Source organism: Dictyostelium discoideum (assembly GCF_000004695.1).
Source record: "Dictyostelium discoideum AX4 chromosome 6 chromosome, whole genome shotgun sequence".
NCBI lineage: Eukaryota > Evosea > Eumycetozoa > Dictyosteliales > Dictyosteliaceae > Dictyostelium > Dictyostelium discoideum.
Genome location: NC_007092.3, coordinates 2634800 through 2652723, shown reverse-complemented (window position 1 = coordinate 2652723; position 17924 = coordinate 2634800). Strand labels below are relative to the sequence as shown.

Here is a 17924-nt window from a genome sequence, read left to right as displayed (position 1 = left end):
CAATACTTTTCTTTTTATTTTTCTTTTTTTTTTTTTTTATTTTTTTTTCATTCTTTTTTCTATTTCCGTTCTTTATTATTTTTTTTTTTGTAAATTTATTTAATTTATTTATTTATTTTTAAATTAATTTAAAATTTTTTTTTTCCATACAAATTCAACAAAAAAAAAAAAAAAATACAATGAATGATTTGTTGAAAATTTATAAAGTTGGTTGTTTCAACAAAACTATTAAATCATCTAAACTTATACGTTCATCAGGCTAAATTAAAAATATTAAATGTTAGTAGGTGTTTTTTTTTTATTATCAAAAAAAAAAAAAAAAAAAAAAAAACATGCCTTATGTTTTATCATCTTTTTGACAATTTGAACTAATGAAGGAGGGTTACAATTGAATTTTTTCATTAAATGAGATAATGTAAAACCTAAACTGTAAATGTCCAATTTATAATGTTGATTTGTAATATCGTTTTCTTTTGATCTATATTCTTCTTGATAGATTTCAGGTGCTTGATACATTTTTGAACCGGATTCATTTGTTTTAAGAATAAAACCAAAATCAGAGATACTGAAATCAATTAGACATACTTTTGATTGAATGTTACCATTAACAATTTCACGTTTAAATAATATATTTTCAGGTTTAATATCTCTATGGTATATTTGTAAACTTTCTAATATCTTCAATTTGTCACTCATTTGAACTAAAATTTCAAATAAATCCTCTTGGTTTAATTCATTGATTTCTTCTAAATTTGAATAATCACCATGGTACTTTGTCAAAATATAAATGATATTATTTTCAACAAAATAGGATTCCAATTGAGAAATCCCATCAACTCCTTTTTCTTTCAATAATTCTAATATTATTAACTCTTTATTAAATAAATAATCAAAAAGATTTGAATTATCTCTTTTAAAATGGCTTGATAAAAATGAAATTGGCCAACCATTTTCTACTGCAATTTTTAAATAAGGATTTGAAATTGAAACATCATCTATGAATTCAAAACCATATTTCTCAACTTCTTTAAATTTAGATTTAATGTATCCACTTAATTTTCTAATATAATTCTATAAAAAAAAAAAAACATTTATATATGTTAATAAAATTGTTTTTTTTTATATATATAAATGATAAAAAATTACATTATTATTTTTATCTCTAATTAACCAAACGTTTTTTTTTATTTCCTTAATTTTATCATATATAAAAGGTTTGAAATGACTCATTGATTCATCATTATATAGTATATCTATTGATAGTGGATCATCTAATATCTTTTTTAAATTGGTTTGAATATAATTTGAAACCAATGATATAGGTTTTGATAATGATGAAATAAAGTTATCCTATATAAATTTTGGAATAATTAGTATTATATATATAGATGAAGAAATATCTAATAATAAAGTGGTTATAAAATGATTCCAAACTTACCCAACTATCAATTATTGTTGAAAGACCATGTAGTTGTTTAATTAAATAAAAGATATCAAAAAATAAAAATGATTCATTATCAGTACTTTCATTTTCTTCAAATAAATTTAAATTAATTAAAACCAATGAATTTGCATTTGATGGATTCTTTTGAATGTTTTGTAGATAATATAATAAACATCTAATTATAACTATATTTGAATAACTTTAAAAAGCAATTGAAAATGAGAAAAATAATAATAATAATAATAATAAAAATAATAAAAATAATAAAAATAATAATAATAATAATAATAATAAATAAACTTACTCTTTTTCATTATTAAAATCTTCTATAGTTTTAATTGAATCTTTAAGGTTATAATCAAAGAAATGAAATGATGTAATATCATCTTTAATAATTAATAATGGTAATAAAATTATTGAATTATCATTATCATTATTTTGTGGTACAATATTCTCTGGAGTTAATTTTAATTTTGTTTTATCTAAATCTGAATAATATTGTTTTCTAAAACATAAAAATTTCTAATTAAAAAAAAAAAAGTAAATTTTAATAAATAACTAAAAACATACAAAATAGTATTTTATAAAAGCATAATCTAACTTACATTAGAACTATTCTCTAGTAACATTACTATTAGATCGGAATCATAATATAATGTTTGATCTGGAATAATATTTGGTTTGTATAAATCTAAAATATTATAAATTAAAAATCCAATTTTTATAAATGAATATGAATTATTCAAATCATAGTTGAATATTTTACTTGAAGAATCCATTCCATTGAGACCATAATCAACAAGTGATGAATAATAAAATTTCTTTAGATAATAGAGAATATTTGGGAAATCAATATCAACACTATTATGAGTATTTTTTGTTTGATAATCAAATAAGCACTGTAATAAATAAAAAAATGATAAAACTTTAATTTTTTTAACATTTTCATCGCCATAAACCCATGCACCTATATCAAAGAATGATTGAACTAAACCTGAACCATTTTTACCTACAAAACTAAAATAATAATGTATATCACAATCATTTGAAATAATTATATTATATTGATCTTTTTTTATTTTATTTTTAAAAAAAATTAAAAAAAAATTGTGTATTTTAATACATAAATAGTTGTAATGAATATATATATTTATTTATTTTGTTTTTTAACTTACATTCCGTGAAGCTTAATTTTTTACTTGTTAAATCAGTTCCATTTAGTTTATATCTATTATTTTGAATATTTTGATAATATGAGAGATGTTGATTTAATAAATTTCTAAATGTTTTATCTTTATCTAATATATTTTTATTTTCACATGATTTTCTTGTAGTTTGATAAGAATTAATTAAGGATGATGGTAATTCGAATATTGTATACACTAATCCAAAAGATTCGTTGACATCAACAAAAGTTGAAATGAATTTGAAATGTTGATTAAAATCATCGATTGCTTTATTTGAAAATGGTTCCAATATTTCAAAAAGACCGGGTATATGTTCAAATTTATCAATTGCATAATATTTTCCTTTAAACTCTGAAATATAAATATCTGCATCTGAATTTGAATGACCATTTCTAAAACCTCTTATCTTTTCAATTTTCTTTGTTGTATCTATCTTTGAAACTAATAATTTATCTGATACAATACCCTCTAAAGCAATTTCATTTTTAATTATTTCATTAAACTCTTTGAAATAAATCTCTAAACCTAAATTTGAATATGATTTTAAAATTCTTTTCTCTTCTTTTAAAATAATTGATATTAATTTAATTAAAATGCTTTTATATTGTAAATTGTTTGGAGCTAATATCTGATAAAATAAAAATTACATTAATAATACAATTTTAAAATAATTATAAATAATAATAAATAATAATAATAATAATAAATACATTCAATGTTTGAATAAGATTTGATATTAAAGTATCCTTTATTTCACCACCAAAAAACAAATTTAAATAGTTTGGGTTTAAAGGTACTTTTACACCATAGATATGAGCCCTATGGTTGAAAGGGAAAGAAATCTTTAGTTCATAAGAAGAGAGTGGTTCTTTAATTGGTGAAATTTGTGATGGTGGTGGTAGTGACGGTGATTTCACAAAATAAATATGTTCCATGAGTTTATCAAATAGTGTACCGGTTAAAAAATCATTTTCATCGTTTGAGATTTTAAAAGCTACCAATAAAGATAAGAAGACAGCTTTTAATTGAACATCTGGAGTGATTTCGTCTTCTCTTTCTAAGAATATCTTTTTCCAAGATAAATTGACTGGTTTATAAATTAAATGTGCATTTTCAATGAATAAACCTTCGGTATTAGTAATATTAGAGTGAGCCTTTATTTCAAAACCTTTTACCCTATCACATTTAGTCTTGATAATTATATCAGGATGTAATAGTGATCTAATAGATCCATTAATACCACCATCTCTAATGTAATTTATATGATTTATTAATACATTCTCAAAATCTTTGGAGAGATCCTGTAATGGTGGTTGAATTAATTCAACAATGGATAAAACATTTGGAATTGATTGTTGATTTTCTTCCTTTTGATATTCTTCCTTTTCTTTCTCCTCTTCTTCAACTATATATTCATTATAAGCGAAACCCCTATATACACTAATACAATTGTAAAATTTACTTTGAATGTCAATTTTAAAATTGATTTTTTCACCTTCTTTGAGTATATTGAATTTTTTATCTTTAAAATACTTTATGATTGATCTTGTGTTTGGATGAGTATAACTTGACAATGATATAGTATATCTTGATTGATCATACTGTCTACAAACAAATTCAATTAATTGATCTATTGATGGCCTTATTTTGAAATTCTCTAATGTACATAATTGAAATAATGATTCAAAAATTGAATTCATTGGTGAATGAACTAAAGTGATAAGTGATAACATTGTTTTACCTAGACTATAAATATCAACTTTACATGTATATCCACCTAAATCAATTTCCTATAAATTAAAAATAAATGTTTTCAGTTTAATATTGTTAATATATGAGTTTTTATAAAAAAAAAAAAGAAATCTTACAGGCGCCATATATTGATTTGTACCAATAAGTGTATTTTTTTGATCAGTTATAACCATTGAGGAACTTCCCATATCTCCTAAATAAAATTCTAGATCTGGTCCATTTTTAACGAAAAATATATTCTCTTTATTTTTATTATTAAGGAGTTAGGGGTTTATTCTTTTTTTTTTTTTTTTTTTTTTTTTTTTTTTTTTTTTTTTTTTTTTTTTTTTTTTTTTTTTTTTTTTTTTTTTTCAAAAATTCAATTATTACATACCAGGTTTAATATCTCTATGAATAATTGAATTTTTAAATTCTTTTAAAATGACTAACATTGTAAAAAAGAGGTAAATTATATCTTTTGGTAGGACTCTTTTAATTTTTATTTAAAAAAAAAAAAAAATTAGAATAAAAAAAAAAAAAAACAAATAAATTGAAAAAAAAAAGATTAATTACTCGTTTAAATTCTTTAAATTAGTTAAATCACCACCCTCATAATATTCTATTATTATTGTTAATTTTTGAAGGTATCCATGATTATCTCTGGTTTCAAAGTGTTTAATGTATTTAGCAATATTTAAATGTGAAAAGCTAGGTGATGAATATTGTTTTAAAAATAAATATTCTCTTTCTCTTTTAACCTTACTATCTTTCGTTTCATTATTATTATTAAAATCTATAGTTTTACAAACATATAACTGTTGTTATAATTTTGGAAAGAAAAAAAAAAAAAAAAAAAAAAAAAAAAAAAAGGGTTTCATTAGATTGAGATTTATTAATAAAAAAAAAAAAAATAGTGGGAAATGAAAATTCAATTACCTTTCCATCCTTTTTATTTTTTACCAATTGAACTTTTCTTTTAGTATTACCATCATCAATTTCATGTAAAATTTTATTTATTTCTTGATATTCTTCCATCATCCAATTTTCTTTTATTTAAAAAAAAAAAAAAAAAAAAAAATTTAAAAAAAATTTTAAAAAAAACTGATTTTGAATTAAAAATATCTAAAAAAAAAACTGAATTTCAATTAAAATAAAAGTTTTTAAAGTTTTAATTTTACTTTTTCTTTTTTTTATTTGAAAGAGTTTTTTACACAATTAAATGATGTTGAGCCTAATTGGAGATATAAAAGTCCTGATGTTTCATCAACAATTAAATTTGAATAGCATGATAAATAATCAGTACTATTTGTAATATCAGTTTCACTTGAACTTAATTTTGAATTACTATAATAAAATGTTTCATTTGGTGAAGAACCACATTGTAAATTACATGAAAGAGAAACTGATTCAAGTCCTAATCTTGAAAATAAATACTTTGTAAACTAATACCACCCACTCTTATTGAAATACCATCTCTTTTATTTTTAATCGATCTAATAACTGTAATCCTTGGATCTCAATATGTCAAAATTGAATATGGTCCGAGTTTATTCCCAATAAATGTTGAAACAAAGAGTGGACGCTCCATGTTATCAGCTCTAACTATTAATATCTTTTCATTTTAAACAATTACTGTAGTATTTTAATTATTTGCTAATACTTTAACTTTGAATTCATTGTCACTTGTCAATAATTTGTTACCAGAAACTGTGATAAGACCTCGACAAGCAAGTGCTTTATTATCTTTATTTATTATACCATATATGACAAACAACACTCAGATTTGAAATGGCATCAAATTATTTTAATTGTAGTTTAGTTATTGGTGATAAGAGACATTGTTTATTCCATTTTTATTTAAATTTTACTTTTTTGAATTTGGCTTTATTAATAATTTAGATAAATATAAAAAGAGAAATTTAATTATTACTGGAAAATATAATTTTTAATAAATAAATAGATAAAAAAAAAAAAGATAAAATAAAAAATTAATAAAAATAATTTTTAATAAAGAAAAAAAAAAAAAAAATTTAAAAAATAAAAAAAAAAAAAAAAAAAAATAAAATAAAATATAAAAATAATAATAATAATAATAATAATAATAATAATAATAATAATAATAATAATAATAATAATAATAATAATAATAATAATAATAATGAAAAAACCATAAAATTATAAATATAGAGGATCTGGAGAAATGAGCTTGGGTGTGATGCTCCATTTATAAATGAAGTGTGGTTTTTTTTTTTTTGTTAACCCCTTTTTCAAAATATTTTTTGTTGCAAATTTTTTAAATTCAGAGGGTAAGTCTTAGGGTTTTGAGAATAAAAATAATTTTTTATTTTTTTTTTTTTTTTATTTTTAAAACCACACTAACTAATTGCAATATCTTCAATTGCACCTTAATAAATTATTTATTTTTATTATTTTTAAATAAATAATAAATGTGAATAATTAAAATTTAGGTGTTTTGGATTTGTGTTTTTTTATTTTTTTGAGTGGCACTTTTTTTTGTTAATATTGATTTAATATTATTCTCATGATTGATTTAACTTTGATACCATTATATTGATTTATTTTAATTTTTTATATTTATTTTTATTTTTATTTATTTATTTATTTATTTATTTATTATTTATTTATTTATTTATTTATTTATTTATTTATTAAAGACAACAAACAAAATAAACTATTAATTTAATTATATAATTATTATAAATTAATTGGTTGGTTGGTAAATTGTATTGGATTTATTAATTCATTTTTATTTGATAATAACTTTTTTTGGGCACATGTGCTCTCTTTCATTTTTTTTTTTTTTTTTTTGTAACTTTCTACATTTTATTATTATGTGAAAGTTATTTATAATCTAAGAATCAAAAAAAAAAAAAAAATCCCATGGGAGGAAATAAATATCTTTCTCATTTTTCCGAATCCTTGTAAGATTTTATAATAAGGAATTAGATGTTAATTCTTTAATTTTTTTTTATTTTATTAAAAATAAAGATATCTTAAATCTTTAATTGATTTAGGAATTGCATTCTTTGAAATTGAAGATGTTTCACTTGGTAAAACTAGATATTGTAAAGATTTTGGAAGAATATTTGGGTCAGTAATTTTAAAAGAAAATGCATAACCAAATTCTAAAGTAATTAATGTAACTGGTAAAACTCCAACCTCAATTGGATGATTAAATCTTGAATCTTGGTTAAACTTTAAAACTAATAAACCATTTGGTAAAGAATTTAATAACAAAGGTTTATTAAAAGAAGAACCTAAATAAAGAGAACGTAATGATTGTGGTAATAAACCAGGTTTTAATAATTGATCAAACCCATTACCCAATGATAAAGAAGTTAAAGAAATCGGAAAGAAATCCAATGGTAAATTATCCTTATTCCAACCAATTTCATTTCTATTGAAATAACCTAAATTGACCTTTTCATAAAATTCCAAAGTTTTTAAATTTAAACATTGATTTAATGAATCATTTTCAATAATTAAATTAAAAGAGTTTGGTATTTTTATTATTTTTAAACTATCTTTACATGATTCAAGTAATGATTTTGTAATTGGTATATTAAAATTCTCTCTAAATTCTAAATGTGTTACACTTGATGGTATTGAATTTGAATCAATTGGAAATACACCAGTTTCTAAATCTAATTTTGTTACACTTGATGGTATTGATTGGATATTGATACTAGTTTTATTATCAGGTATTATACTATTATATCTTATTAACAATGATTTAATTGAATTCTTTGGTAAAATTAATTGATTTTTATTTGGATGATAAACTTTTAAATATGTTACTGAATCTGGTATTACATTTTCTAATAACTCTAAATTATAATAACCTAAATCTAATATTTTAATTGAATTTGGTATTGATCCAACTTCTAATATTTTACCACCATTCATAAAATTAATTCCAAGGTCAAGTGATGTAATTGATTTTGGTATTTTAATTTTATCATCACCATCATTATTATTATTATTATTATTATTATTATTATTATTATTATAATTATTATTATTATTATTATTGTTATTATTATTATTATTTCGTTCATTTTGTTGCGATGGTTTTAAAGTTTGATTAAATTTTGAAAATTTACTAAAACTCATTGATTTAATTGAATTTGGAATTGATAATTTTTGTGGCAATGTTGGTTTATATTGATTAACTGCAAGATATTCTGGTTTTAAACTAAATTTATAAAATACATTTTTAACTGAAGTAACTGATTTTGGAAGGTTTGAAAGATATGTATTTACACTATTATTACCCCATGGATAAATAACCTCTTCAACTGTATCAGGAAATACAGATCCATTAATTGAAGCCATTGAATTATTTGTAAATTTTATTCTTTTTAATGATGTATAATCATTAAAACTTGAACAATATTTAATCATTTCGTGACCCATATAAGTTAAATTTATTATTTTATTCTTTATCTCTAAATCAACTTCTCCTAGTTCGCTTACTCCTTCAACGCAATACTCAATTTGATGTCTATATAGTGATACATAATAAAAAATCTCCCTATTAATTACAATATTTCTCCAACATTTAAAAAAAACAATATCGATGTTATCATTCATTTTTAAAATATTAAAATTTAAAAATAAAAAAAAAAAAAAAAAAAAAAAAAAACCAAAAATAAATTCTTTTTTTGCCATATAAAAATTGAACAAATGCTTATTGAAATTTAAAAAAAAAAAATTGTAAATAAAGAACAATATTATTATTTATAAATTAAATAAAGAACAATATTATTATTAAAAAACGATATTATTTTTTATAAATAATTGAAAAAAAAAATTTACTTGTATTATTTTAAAATCTACTATTGGCTGTATTGATTATTAATTTCTATAATGAAAATGATGAAGATGATAATGAGGATGATGAGGATGATACACATGGACAAGAACACATACAGGTTGATGGAGTTGGTGTGACTATTGGGCATTCTATTGTACCGATCATGCTATCGAAATGACAATTTGAACAACCACAAGCAACGCTATTATCTTCTACTGAATGTAACATTATAGTTGAATTACTTCCTCTAATAATACCATTTGAATCACCTATTGGATAATACAAGCTTATCTGGCTATTGACAAAATTAAAATCAAAACTAGTTTCAACTAAATTAAGGTAAGGCCAAAAGGAAACATTAGAATTATCAATTAATACAGGAATACGATTTGAAGATGATGATGGGTAAACATTTGAATAGATAGGTGAGCTACCACTATCCTTTACAACAATGAATGAGTCACTAAAAGTATAACCCAAATATTGATTGATAGAACAGAAACCAGATGGGACATCTTGGGCTGTATTTAAAGTTACATGAATATTCATTAAAGAATAAGATAAAACTGGTGTTCCGGTAGCTTGAACTAAAGTTGTAAGTTTATAGTCGTTGAAAACTAAATTTCTATAAGTTCCAATAGCTGCATTTGCAAATGAAAATGGAGTACAAAAGATACTATTATTAAAAACTATGCTTGAAGTAAATCTTGACTCTCCGCCAACAGTATAAATGAAGGGAGTGGTAGTAAAGTTATTATCATTAAAGGTGGCAGAGTAGAAACTAGTTGTACCACCAACTATGTAAACTGGGGGTAAATAGTTGGTAATTGAATTTGGTGCAAAGAGAGTTGAAGATGATGTTAATTTTTCAGCTACTAAAGTATTAAAGGTAATTGAGGTTGCAATCTGATTATATTCATATCCAATATTCTTTGGATATATAAGAGAAAGACTACTTATTGAAGTCAATTTAGAGTTAAAAAATGCAATAGCAACATTCTTTGAGTCTTCAATAGAGGCAAGGTTTGTTTCTTGATTAATGTTAATTTTTGCTAAAGTTTGATCCCAGTTTTCAAATTGTAAGAATCTAAATATATATCTTCTTTTTTTGTTACAACTCACAACTTCATTCTCTTCAATAGTAATAAATGGAGTAGTTGAAGATGATCCATCAATTGTAACAGGTACGTTATTATATGATCTGATATTTAAAGTACCACAATACTTGTACAAGTTACTAAATGAGGCTGATGTGGTTCCATCGACATTTCCAACAATAGTGATAAATTGATCTACACCAGAAGCAATTGAATTTGAAATGGCTCTTTTACCGGCATCTTCTATGGAAACACAAGGAGTATTCCAATCACCACATTCATCGAAAGTACTGTAACCTTTTGGAACGTTGTAATTAACGTAAATATCTTGAGAATTTACAAGCAAAATGGTTATATAAATAAAGAATAATAAAATAAAATTTGATAATTTAATCATTTTTAATATTAGTTTAGAATGATAATGAACAAAATGTAAGAATAATTTTTGGTTTAAATAAGAAAAAAAAAAAAAAAAAAAAAAAAAAAAAAAAAAAAAAAAAAAAAAAAACCTTTACCAATCTTTCTCTTGTGTGTCTGTATGACAAATTAAGCCCCAATATTCACGTTTTTTTTGTCTTTCAAGAATATTATTTTAATAAAATCAATAAGAAAAAAAAAAAAAAAAAAAAAAATGGTTGGGTGTTTAGAAAAAAAAAAAATTTTTAGACAATTAAAATTGTTTACGAACGATATTTCGCTTTAAATTTTTATTAGTTTTTGAAGATTTTTTTTTTAAAAAAAAAATATAAAGTTGATCTGGTTTATTTTACAGAAAAAAAAATTATTTAAAAAAAAAAACATTGGTGTTATTTTAAAATAATTGTTTAGAAAATTAAAATTGTTAACAAATGATATTCGCTTAAAGCAAACAAAAAAATTTTTCTTTGCTTTTGGAGAATTTTTTTTTTTTAATGGATCCATGTTTATATTTTTTTTCAGAAAATCTCGTTGGGTCATAGCGAGAAAAAAAAAAAAAAAAAATTAATTAATCACCGTAAATCAAAATAATTCATTCTACATTTTATGTTGGGGCTTTTCATTTAATATTTTATATTAAAAACTTAACGGGTCGCAGAATATTTTTTTTTTAAGATTTTAAAGTTTCAATGAATTAAAAATTCTACATAACTAAATGGTACAATCGAAATAATTTTATTCTTTCAACTGATTTAAAAATTGTAAATTGGATAAATATGATTCACCATTTATAAGAGTTTATAATATCTTCTTTTCAATAAAAAAAATAAAAATAAAAAAAATAAAATAAAAATATCAACAAAATATCCAAAAAAAAAAAAAAAAAGTATTAAGAATTCTAAAAGTAATCAATTATTTATAAAGTTTGAAAAAATTCTTAAATTTATTTTTAATAACCCTACCACCAAGAACTATTTTAATCTTGAAATTAAAAGAAGTAAATGGGTGGGTTTTAATGATTTTTTTTTTCTAAACAAATAAATTTTTCAATTCAATAAATAAATCTATTTAAATAATTTTTTTTAAAAAAAAAAAAATAAATCAAAGTTAAATGATTTTATTAATTAAATTAGTTTTCTAATTTAATTTCTTTTTTTTCATTATTTTCATTTTCAATTTCTTCATTTTCATCTCTTTTTCTTTTTTTATCTTCTTCTTCTTCTTCTTCTTTTTCATTTTCATTTTCTTGAATTATTAAATTATTATCTGAATTTGTTGTGGTGGTGGTTGTGGTAGTAGTATTATTTTCAACTCTTTCAAATAAAACAACCAATTCAACTAAATCTGTATGAGGGAAAAGATCAAAAGCAATTGCTTTTGTTGGTACGAAAGGGGTGCCTTTCATTGTTTTTGAAATACCTTTACATAATTTTGCGGCATCAGGAATGAGTGAATTTTGATTACAAGAAACGTAAACTAATTTTTTAATTGGTTCAAATGTACGAATTGCTTTTAAGACATCACCATGAAGTCCACCCCTTGGTGGATCAACGATACCAATGAACTCTTGGTCTTTACCACCATTAGATTTTGTAAGTAATGTTGGTAATGTATCTTCTGCTTTACCAACTAAATATTCAGCATTATCAATTTTATTTAATTTTGCATTATTAATTGAATCTATAACGGCATCTGGTGAAATTTCTAAACCAATAACTTTTTTAACCTTTTTACTAATACATTGACCAATTGTACCTGTACCACAACAAATATCTAAAAGGGTAGTATCTTGAGATACTTGAGCCCAATCCAAAACTTTTGAATAGAGGAGCTCTGTTGCTTTTGTATTAATTTGAAAGAATGCATTTGCTGAAACACGGAATTGACAACCTAATAAATTCTCATGAATAAATTCAGGACCATCAATGGTTTCAACGGCTAAATCGACTGGAGCAGAATTTGAAATACCATCATACAATTGAATTGATAAACTTGTGATACGTTGCTCCTCTGGTAATGATGCGAAATAGTTTTTGAGGTTATTTTTCTCAGTTTCAAGTTCTTCAGCTGTTAAACCTTTATGATTGAATTGAACGGTGGCCATAGTTTCACCAGTGGTGAAATCTCTAACTGTTAATTGACGCCAAAATCCACTATGAGAATTCTTATCGAATGGTTTACGATTTGAACCTAAATTTGGCTCTGTAATGTACTCATTGAATAAACGACGAATTTCATTGGAACGTTTTGAGATCAATGGCGCATTGGATGGATCTGCAACGATTGTGATACCATTACCAGTACGACCCAATGCAAAACCAACACATGGTTTATTGTCTGCATCATATCCAATGGTGTATTGTGCTTTGTTACGATAGTTTTCAGTGACTGGTGATGGTACAATCTCCTCCAATCCACAACACATCTTCTCCTCTTTGGTTTTATCTCTCTTTACCAACCATTCTGGTAAATTATGTAAACTCTCCTTTCTAGTTGTTGATTTTATATTAATCATAACTTTTTCAATTTGATTCTTTTTCTTTTTCAATTGCTCTTCATATGGTATATTATACCATGGACAAACTATCTCCTCAATAGTCAATAATTTTGATTCTCTATTATCCTCTTTTTTATCTAATTCTTTCTCTTCATATTTTCTTTTCATTCTATCAGATTTCTCTTCTTTTGCTTCTGTTTTTAATTTAGTTTTATCATTAAATTGAAATCCTTGGAAATATTCTAAATATTTATCTCTATCTTCAACTGACTAATAATAATAATAACAATTTATTTAAAATTAATTATATTATTATTATTATTATTATTATTATTATTATTATTATTATTATTATTATTATTATTATTATTATTATTATTATTATTATTATTATTATTATTATTATTATTATTATTATTATTATTATTATTATTATTACTTTTATATTAATAAAAAAAAAAAAAATAAAAAAAAAAAAAAATAAAAAATAAAAAAAATGAAACATACATCAAAACTAACAATACCAAAAGACTCTTTAACAATTTTTTTAATTTTTTTAAATGGAACATTATTTTGTTCTAAAAATTTAGTAAATTTTTTTGAGTCTAAATATTTTGGTAATCCAAATATAACCATACTATGTAAAGTACTATTTGGTACATAAATTTGATCTGATGGTGTTTCTGTGGAAGTTTCATTTGTTGTTTTTGTTTCTTCTTTAACATTTTCTTTTGATTCTGTTGTTAATTCTACATTATTATCTTTTGATTTTACATTTTCAACAATTTTTTCATCTTTTATTTGTTCCATTATTTATTTTATTTATTTCTAAAAGAAAATTACCAAATGAAAAAAAAAAAAAAAAAAAAAAAATGAAAAAAAATAAAAAATTTTTAAAAAACGAATGAAAAAAAAAAATAAAAAATAAAAAATAAAAATAAAAATAAAAATAAAAAATCGAAAACCACAAACACTTTAATATCGTTTTTTTACTTTTATTTTAAATTTTTTTTATTTTGAACATTTATTACATGTACATTTAAAACCATATTGAGAGAATAAAATATCTTTTCTCTCTTTATTTGATAAAGTTTCATCACAATAGGAATGAAGTATTTCAGAACCAGCAGGTATATTCTTTTTAGCTTTTACAACCATTCTAACAGAAGTAACACCATCAATTATTTCATTTGAAATTTCAACATTTGGAAAACAAGAATGATTCATACATGAGAAAATTGGGAATAAACCAACACCCCAACAAGAATTTTCAATTGTTTTAGTTGTAGTTTTTACTTGATTATTAGATTTCTTTCCCTTACCTGTTGTTGTAACTGGTACTTGAATTTCAATTTTTTTTCCAGATTTAACAACTGTTGATGTTGAATTAAAATTAATCATACCTAATAAATTATCATAAAAATCAACACTAAATACTATAATTTTAAAATTAGTATCTATTATTATTATTATTAATTAATTAATAATTTATATTATTTTTTTAAATGATCTTACATTTTTTAAATTCATTTTTTAATAATTGATCATCTAAATGTTCTTTTAATTTTAAACCATAGGCATCTTCTAAAAGTGAAAGTAAAGGTTGATATTGTTTTTGTAAATCTTCAAGATTCTTTCCATTAAAAGAAGATTGTTGAGCCATTAATGGACCTCTTTTTAAATGAGTGATAGTACCAAGTGCTAAATTACAATTTTTTGCTTGTTTTGTTTTTAATAAATGACTAATCATTGAAATTAAAGATTCAACCAAAAGTAATTGAGTTGAAGTTGGTACATTTTCAACCATTGCTCTATATTTTGAAATTGGATGATTTGAGGATAAAACCAAATCTGAATTATTCATACATGATTGATTATGATAACTAAATGATTCTAATTTACATTTTTCACTACAATATTGATATTTACAACCATTTGTATTATTACATTTTATTATTGCTGCTGATGAATCAATGAATTTAATACAATGATTACAAATATCATTATGATGTAATTTAAAACTATCAACACTTAATTGATGAATGAATGGTAAATCAGAGAAAATGATTTCACCTTTTTGAATTGGTACTTTTGCAAATAATGCTTTCTCTCTAATGGAATCTAAATATTTAATTTCAACACGATCATATAATGCTGGTGAACCTTCTAGAATTGGTTGATAAAATTGTTTCATCTTTGCATTTTGTAAAGAGTTTGAAGCTTGATTTAATAAATTTTTAGCGGTTTCATCATTTGTATTTATATTTTTAATACATAATAAATATTTCTCTTTTGCATCTTTATAATTTGATAATTCAATATATGCATCACCAGCTCTTAAATATGGTTTTGCTGATTTTGGATTATATTCTATTGATTTTAATGCCCATTCTAATGATTCTTGATATCTTTTTAATTGATAATATGAAATTGATAAATTACTTGTTATTAATGATAATTGATTATTACTATCTTCATTTACTATATTATTATCATCTAATATCTCTTGAATACCTTGTTTATATAATTCAATAGCTTTATCATAATCACCTTTTGTATAAAATTGATTACCTAAATCTTTTAAACTTGGGGTCATTTTTTTTTTTTTTTTTTTTTTCGTTCGTTTTTTAAAAAAAATTAAATGATTAAAAAAAAAAAAAAAAAAAAAAAAAAAAAAAAAAAAAAACCCCAATTCCGATTTGGTTTGGGAAAAAAAAAAAAAAAAAAAAAAAAAAAAATTTTAATTTTTTTTTTTTTTTTATTTTTTTTTATTTTTTAAAACAATTATTTAATTTTATTTATTATGGATTTAATTTAAATAAATAGAAAACTCGAAAATACACTAAATGATATTAAATATAAAAAAAATTAATGTAACCATTATGATTTTTGAATTAATTAATAAAAAAAGAAATAAAAACATTTTTTTAATTTATTTAACACACAAAATGATTTTTGATTATTATGATTTAAGAAATAAAAAATTTTTTTTTAATTTATTTAACTCACAATAATAATCATAAATTTTCTTTATTTTTTTAATTTAAACTAAATCATTAAAATTGGTTTTTTTTAAATAAGAAACATTTGATAAACTTGTTTTAAGTGAAACTAAATGATTAAAAGGTAAAATATTAATTGGATGAGAATAATTTGAACAAGTTTTTAAATGAGTAATATTTGATGGAATATAATCCAAAATTACATCTTTAGATTGAATTGATAAATGAGTTGTTCTTCTTGGTATATCTCTTGCTCTAATTGTTAATCTCTTATTAAATTGATCTGGTGATTTTTCATTTCTAAAATTTTCACCAAATTCTAAATATTTAATAGAATTTGGTAAAATTCTATTAACATATTCAATATAAGAATTATCTTCAAATGTTACTGAATTACAATTAATTGGAAATTTAAATTCACTGATATTATTATTATTATCATTATTATTTAAAATATGTTTACAATTAATTCTTAAATGATTATTATTTAATTTTAATTGATTTTCAATTGAATAGAATTTATTAAATAATTGTTGATCAGTAATTAAAAGTTTAGTTTTAAATGGTATTATTAATTTTTCAATAAAATGTGGAACATTATTTAAAGATAAAATTTTTGAAAATGATTTACCAAATTTTAAATTCTTTAAACCATGACAGTTTGTAAAGGTATTTTCATTAATTTCTTGGTTAAAATGATCACCAAATTCTAATGTTGTAATTGAATTTGGTAATTTTAATTCACAGAATATTGGATTATTAAAATTATTATTAAATTTCAATGTATGAATATTTGGATTTAAATTTTCAAGTGATGAAAATTGATTGAAATCTCTACCCAATTTTAAAATCTTAATATTATTTGGGAAACTTTCATTAGTAAATGACTGATTATAACAATCACCTAATGTTAATTGTGTTAAATTTGTTGGTGTTGTATTATTTGATAAATTAAAATTCCATTTGTAACCAACGTTTAAACATTTAATACCACCATGTACCATATCGGTAGATAATGGATACTCATACCCCTCCCCTATCGTTAACTTTGTTAAACTATTTGGTAATGGGGTTTCAATATTATTTAATTTAATATTATTTAAATTTCTAATTTCTAAATGTTTAATGGTTGATATGGTGACAGCGGTATCATTAATTTTTAACATTGATAATTTTTGAATTTGTAAATAATCACTTTTTAAATTAACATATTGTTTTAAAAATTCAATTTCTTTTGTTGGTTGTTGAGTATCATCATGTTCTTTTTTCCAAATAATTTTTAAATCTTTTAAAATTGGTATTGGTGTTTTAACAAAACTACCATAATCTTGAAACACTGATAACGATAAATTATCCACAACAAAACTATTAATATAAAAATTTGATAAAAATGAGAATTTATCTAAACCTTCCTTTTTTAATAATTGTTTAATTTGTTTATTCTCTTCTGAATTTCCTAAAAATAAATTTTTACAAAAAAAGTTACAAAATCCTGAACCTTTTGAAATGGTAACATTATTTAATAATTTTGGAAATGTTGGTACACCTCTAGTAACTTTATTATCAATTAATAATTCTGATCTATATAAATATGAAAAAATTAAATATTTTAAATAAACATTTCTAAAAACTTTAAAAAATAATCTTTTTTTTTTTTTTAAAAAAAAAAAGAAAAAAGAAATAATTAAATAAAAAAGAAGTAATAATAATAA

General features: G+C 21.4%; 6 protein-coding genes and 1 pseudogene across 6 annotated transcripts; all 7 read right to left on the bottom strand.

The window, feature by feature from the left end:
• Positions 1-199: 199 nt before the first annotated feature.
• On the bottom strand, positions 200-5400 carry DDB_G0293292 (hypothetical protein; the record flags this gene model as incomplete). The annotated part of the gene is made up of 12 exons (XM_629226.1): positions 200-225; positions 333-1071; positions 1147-1350; positions 1439-1619; positions 1749-1966; positions 2050-2513; positions 2620-3259; positions 3342-4421; positions 4500-4624; positions 4757-4851; positions 4936-5177; positions 5299-5400. 12 exons carry the CDS (start codon positions 5398-5400, stop codon positions 200-202), a joined length of 4116 nt encoding a protein of 1371 aa, XP_629228.1.
• Positions 5401-5552: 152 nt separating this feature from the next.
• On the bottom strand, positions 5553-6213 carry DDB_G0293238 (annotated as a pseudogene; the record flags this gene model as incomplete).
• A 1146-nt stretch (positions 6214-7359) lies between these two features.
• DDB_G0293240 (hypothetical protein) lies at positions 7360-8976 on the bottom strand (the record flags this gene model as incomplete). The annotated part of the gene is made up of 1 exon (XM_629224.1): positions 7360-8976. The coding sequence occupies one exon, from the start codon at positions 8974-8976 to the stop codon at positions 7360-7362; it is 1617 nt and encodes a 538-aa protein (XP_629226.1).
• A 271-nt stretch (positions 8977-9247) lies between these two features.
• DDB_G0293242 (hypothetical protein) lies at positions 9248-10693 on the bottom strand (the record flags this gene model as incomplete). Its single annotated transcript, XM_629223.1, has 1 exon — positions 9248-10693. One exon carries the CDS (start codon positions 10691-10693, stop codon positions 9248-9250), a length of 1446 nt encoding a protein of 481 aa, XP_629225.1.
• A 1149-nt stretch (positions 10694-11842) lies between these two features.
• DDB_G0293244 (hypothetical protein) lies at positions 11843-14020 on the bottom strand (the record flags this gene model as incomplete). The annotated part of the gene is made up of 2 exons (XM_629222.1): positions 11843-13480; positions 13718-14020. 2 exons carry the CDS (start codon positions 14018-14020, stop codon positions 11843-11845), a joined length of 1941 nt encoding a protein of 646 aa, XP_629224.1.
• Positions 14021-14221: 201 nt separating this feature from the next.
• DDB_G0293294 (hypothetical protein) lies at positions 14222-15806 on the bottom strand (the record flags this gene model as incomplete). The annotated part of the gene is made up of 2 exons (XM_629221.1): positions 14222-14667; positions 14726-15806. The coding sequence occupies 2 exons, from the start codon at positions 15804-15806 to the stop codon at positions 14222-14224; spliced, it is 1527 nt and encodes a 508-aa protein (XP_629223.1).
• A 447-nt stretch (positions 15807-16253) lies between these two features.
• On the bottom strand, positions 16254-17728 carry DDB_G0293296 (hypothetical protein; the record flags this gene model as incomplete). Its single annotated transcript, XM_629220.1, has 2 exons — positions 16254-17624; positions 17687-17728. The coding sequence occupies 2 exons, from the start codon at positions 17726-17728 to the stop codon at positions 16254-16256; spliced, it is 1413 nt and encodes a 470-aa protein (XP_629222.1).
• Between the last annotated feature and the right edge of the window lie 196 nt (positions 17729-17924).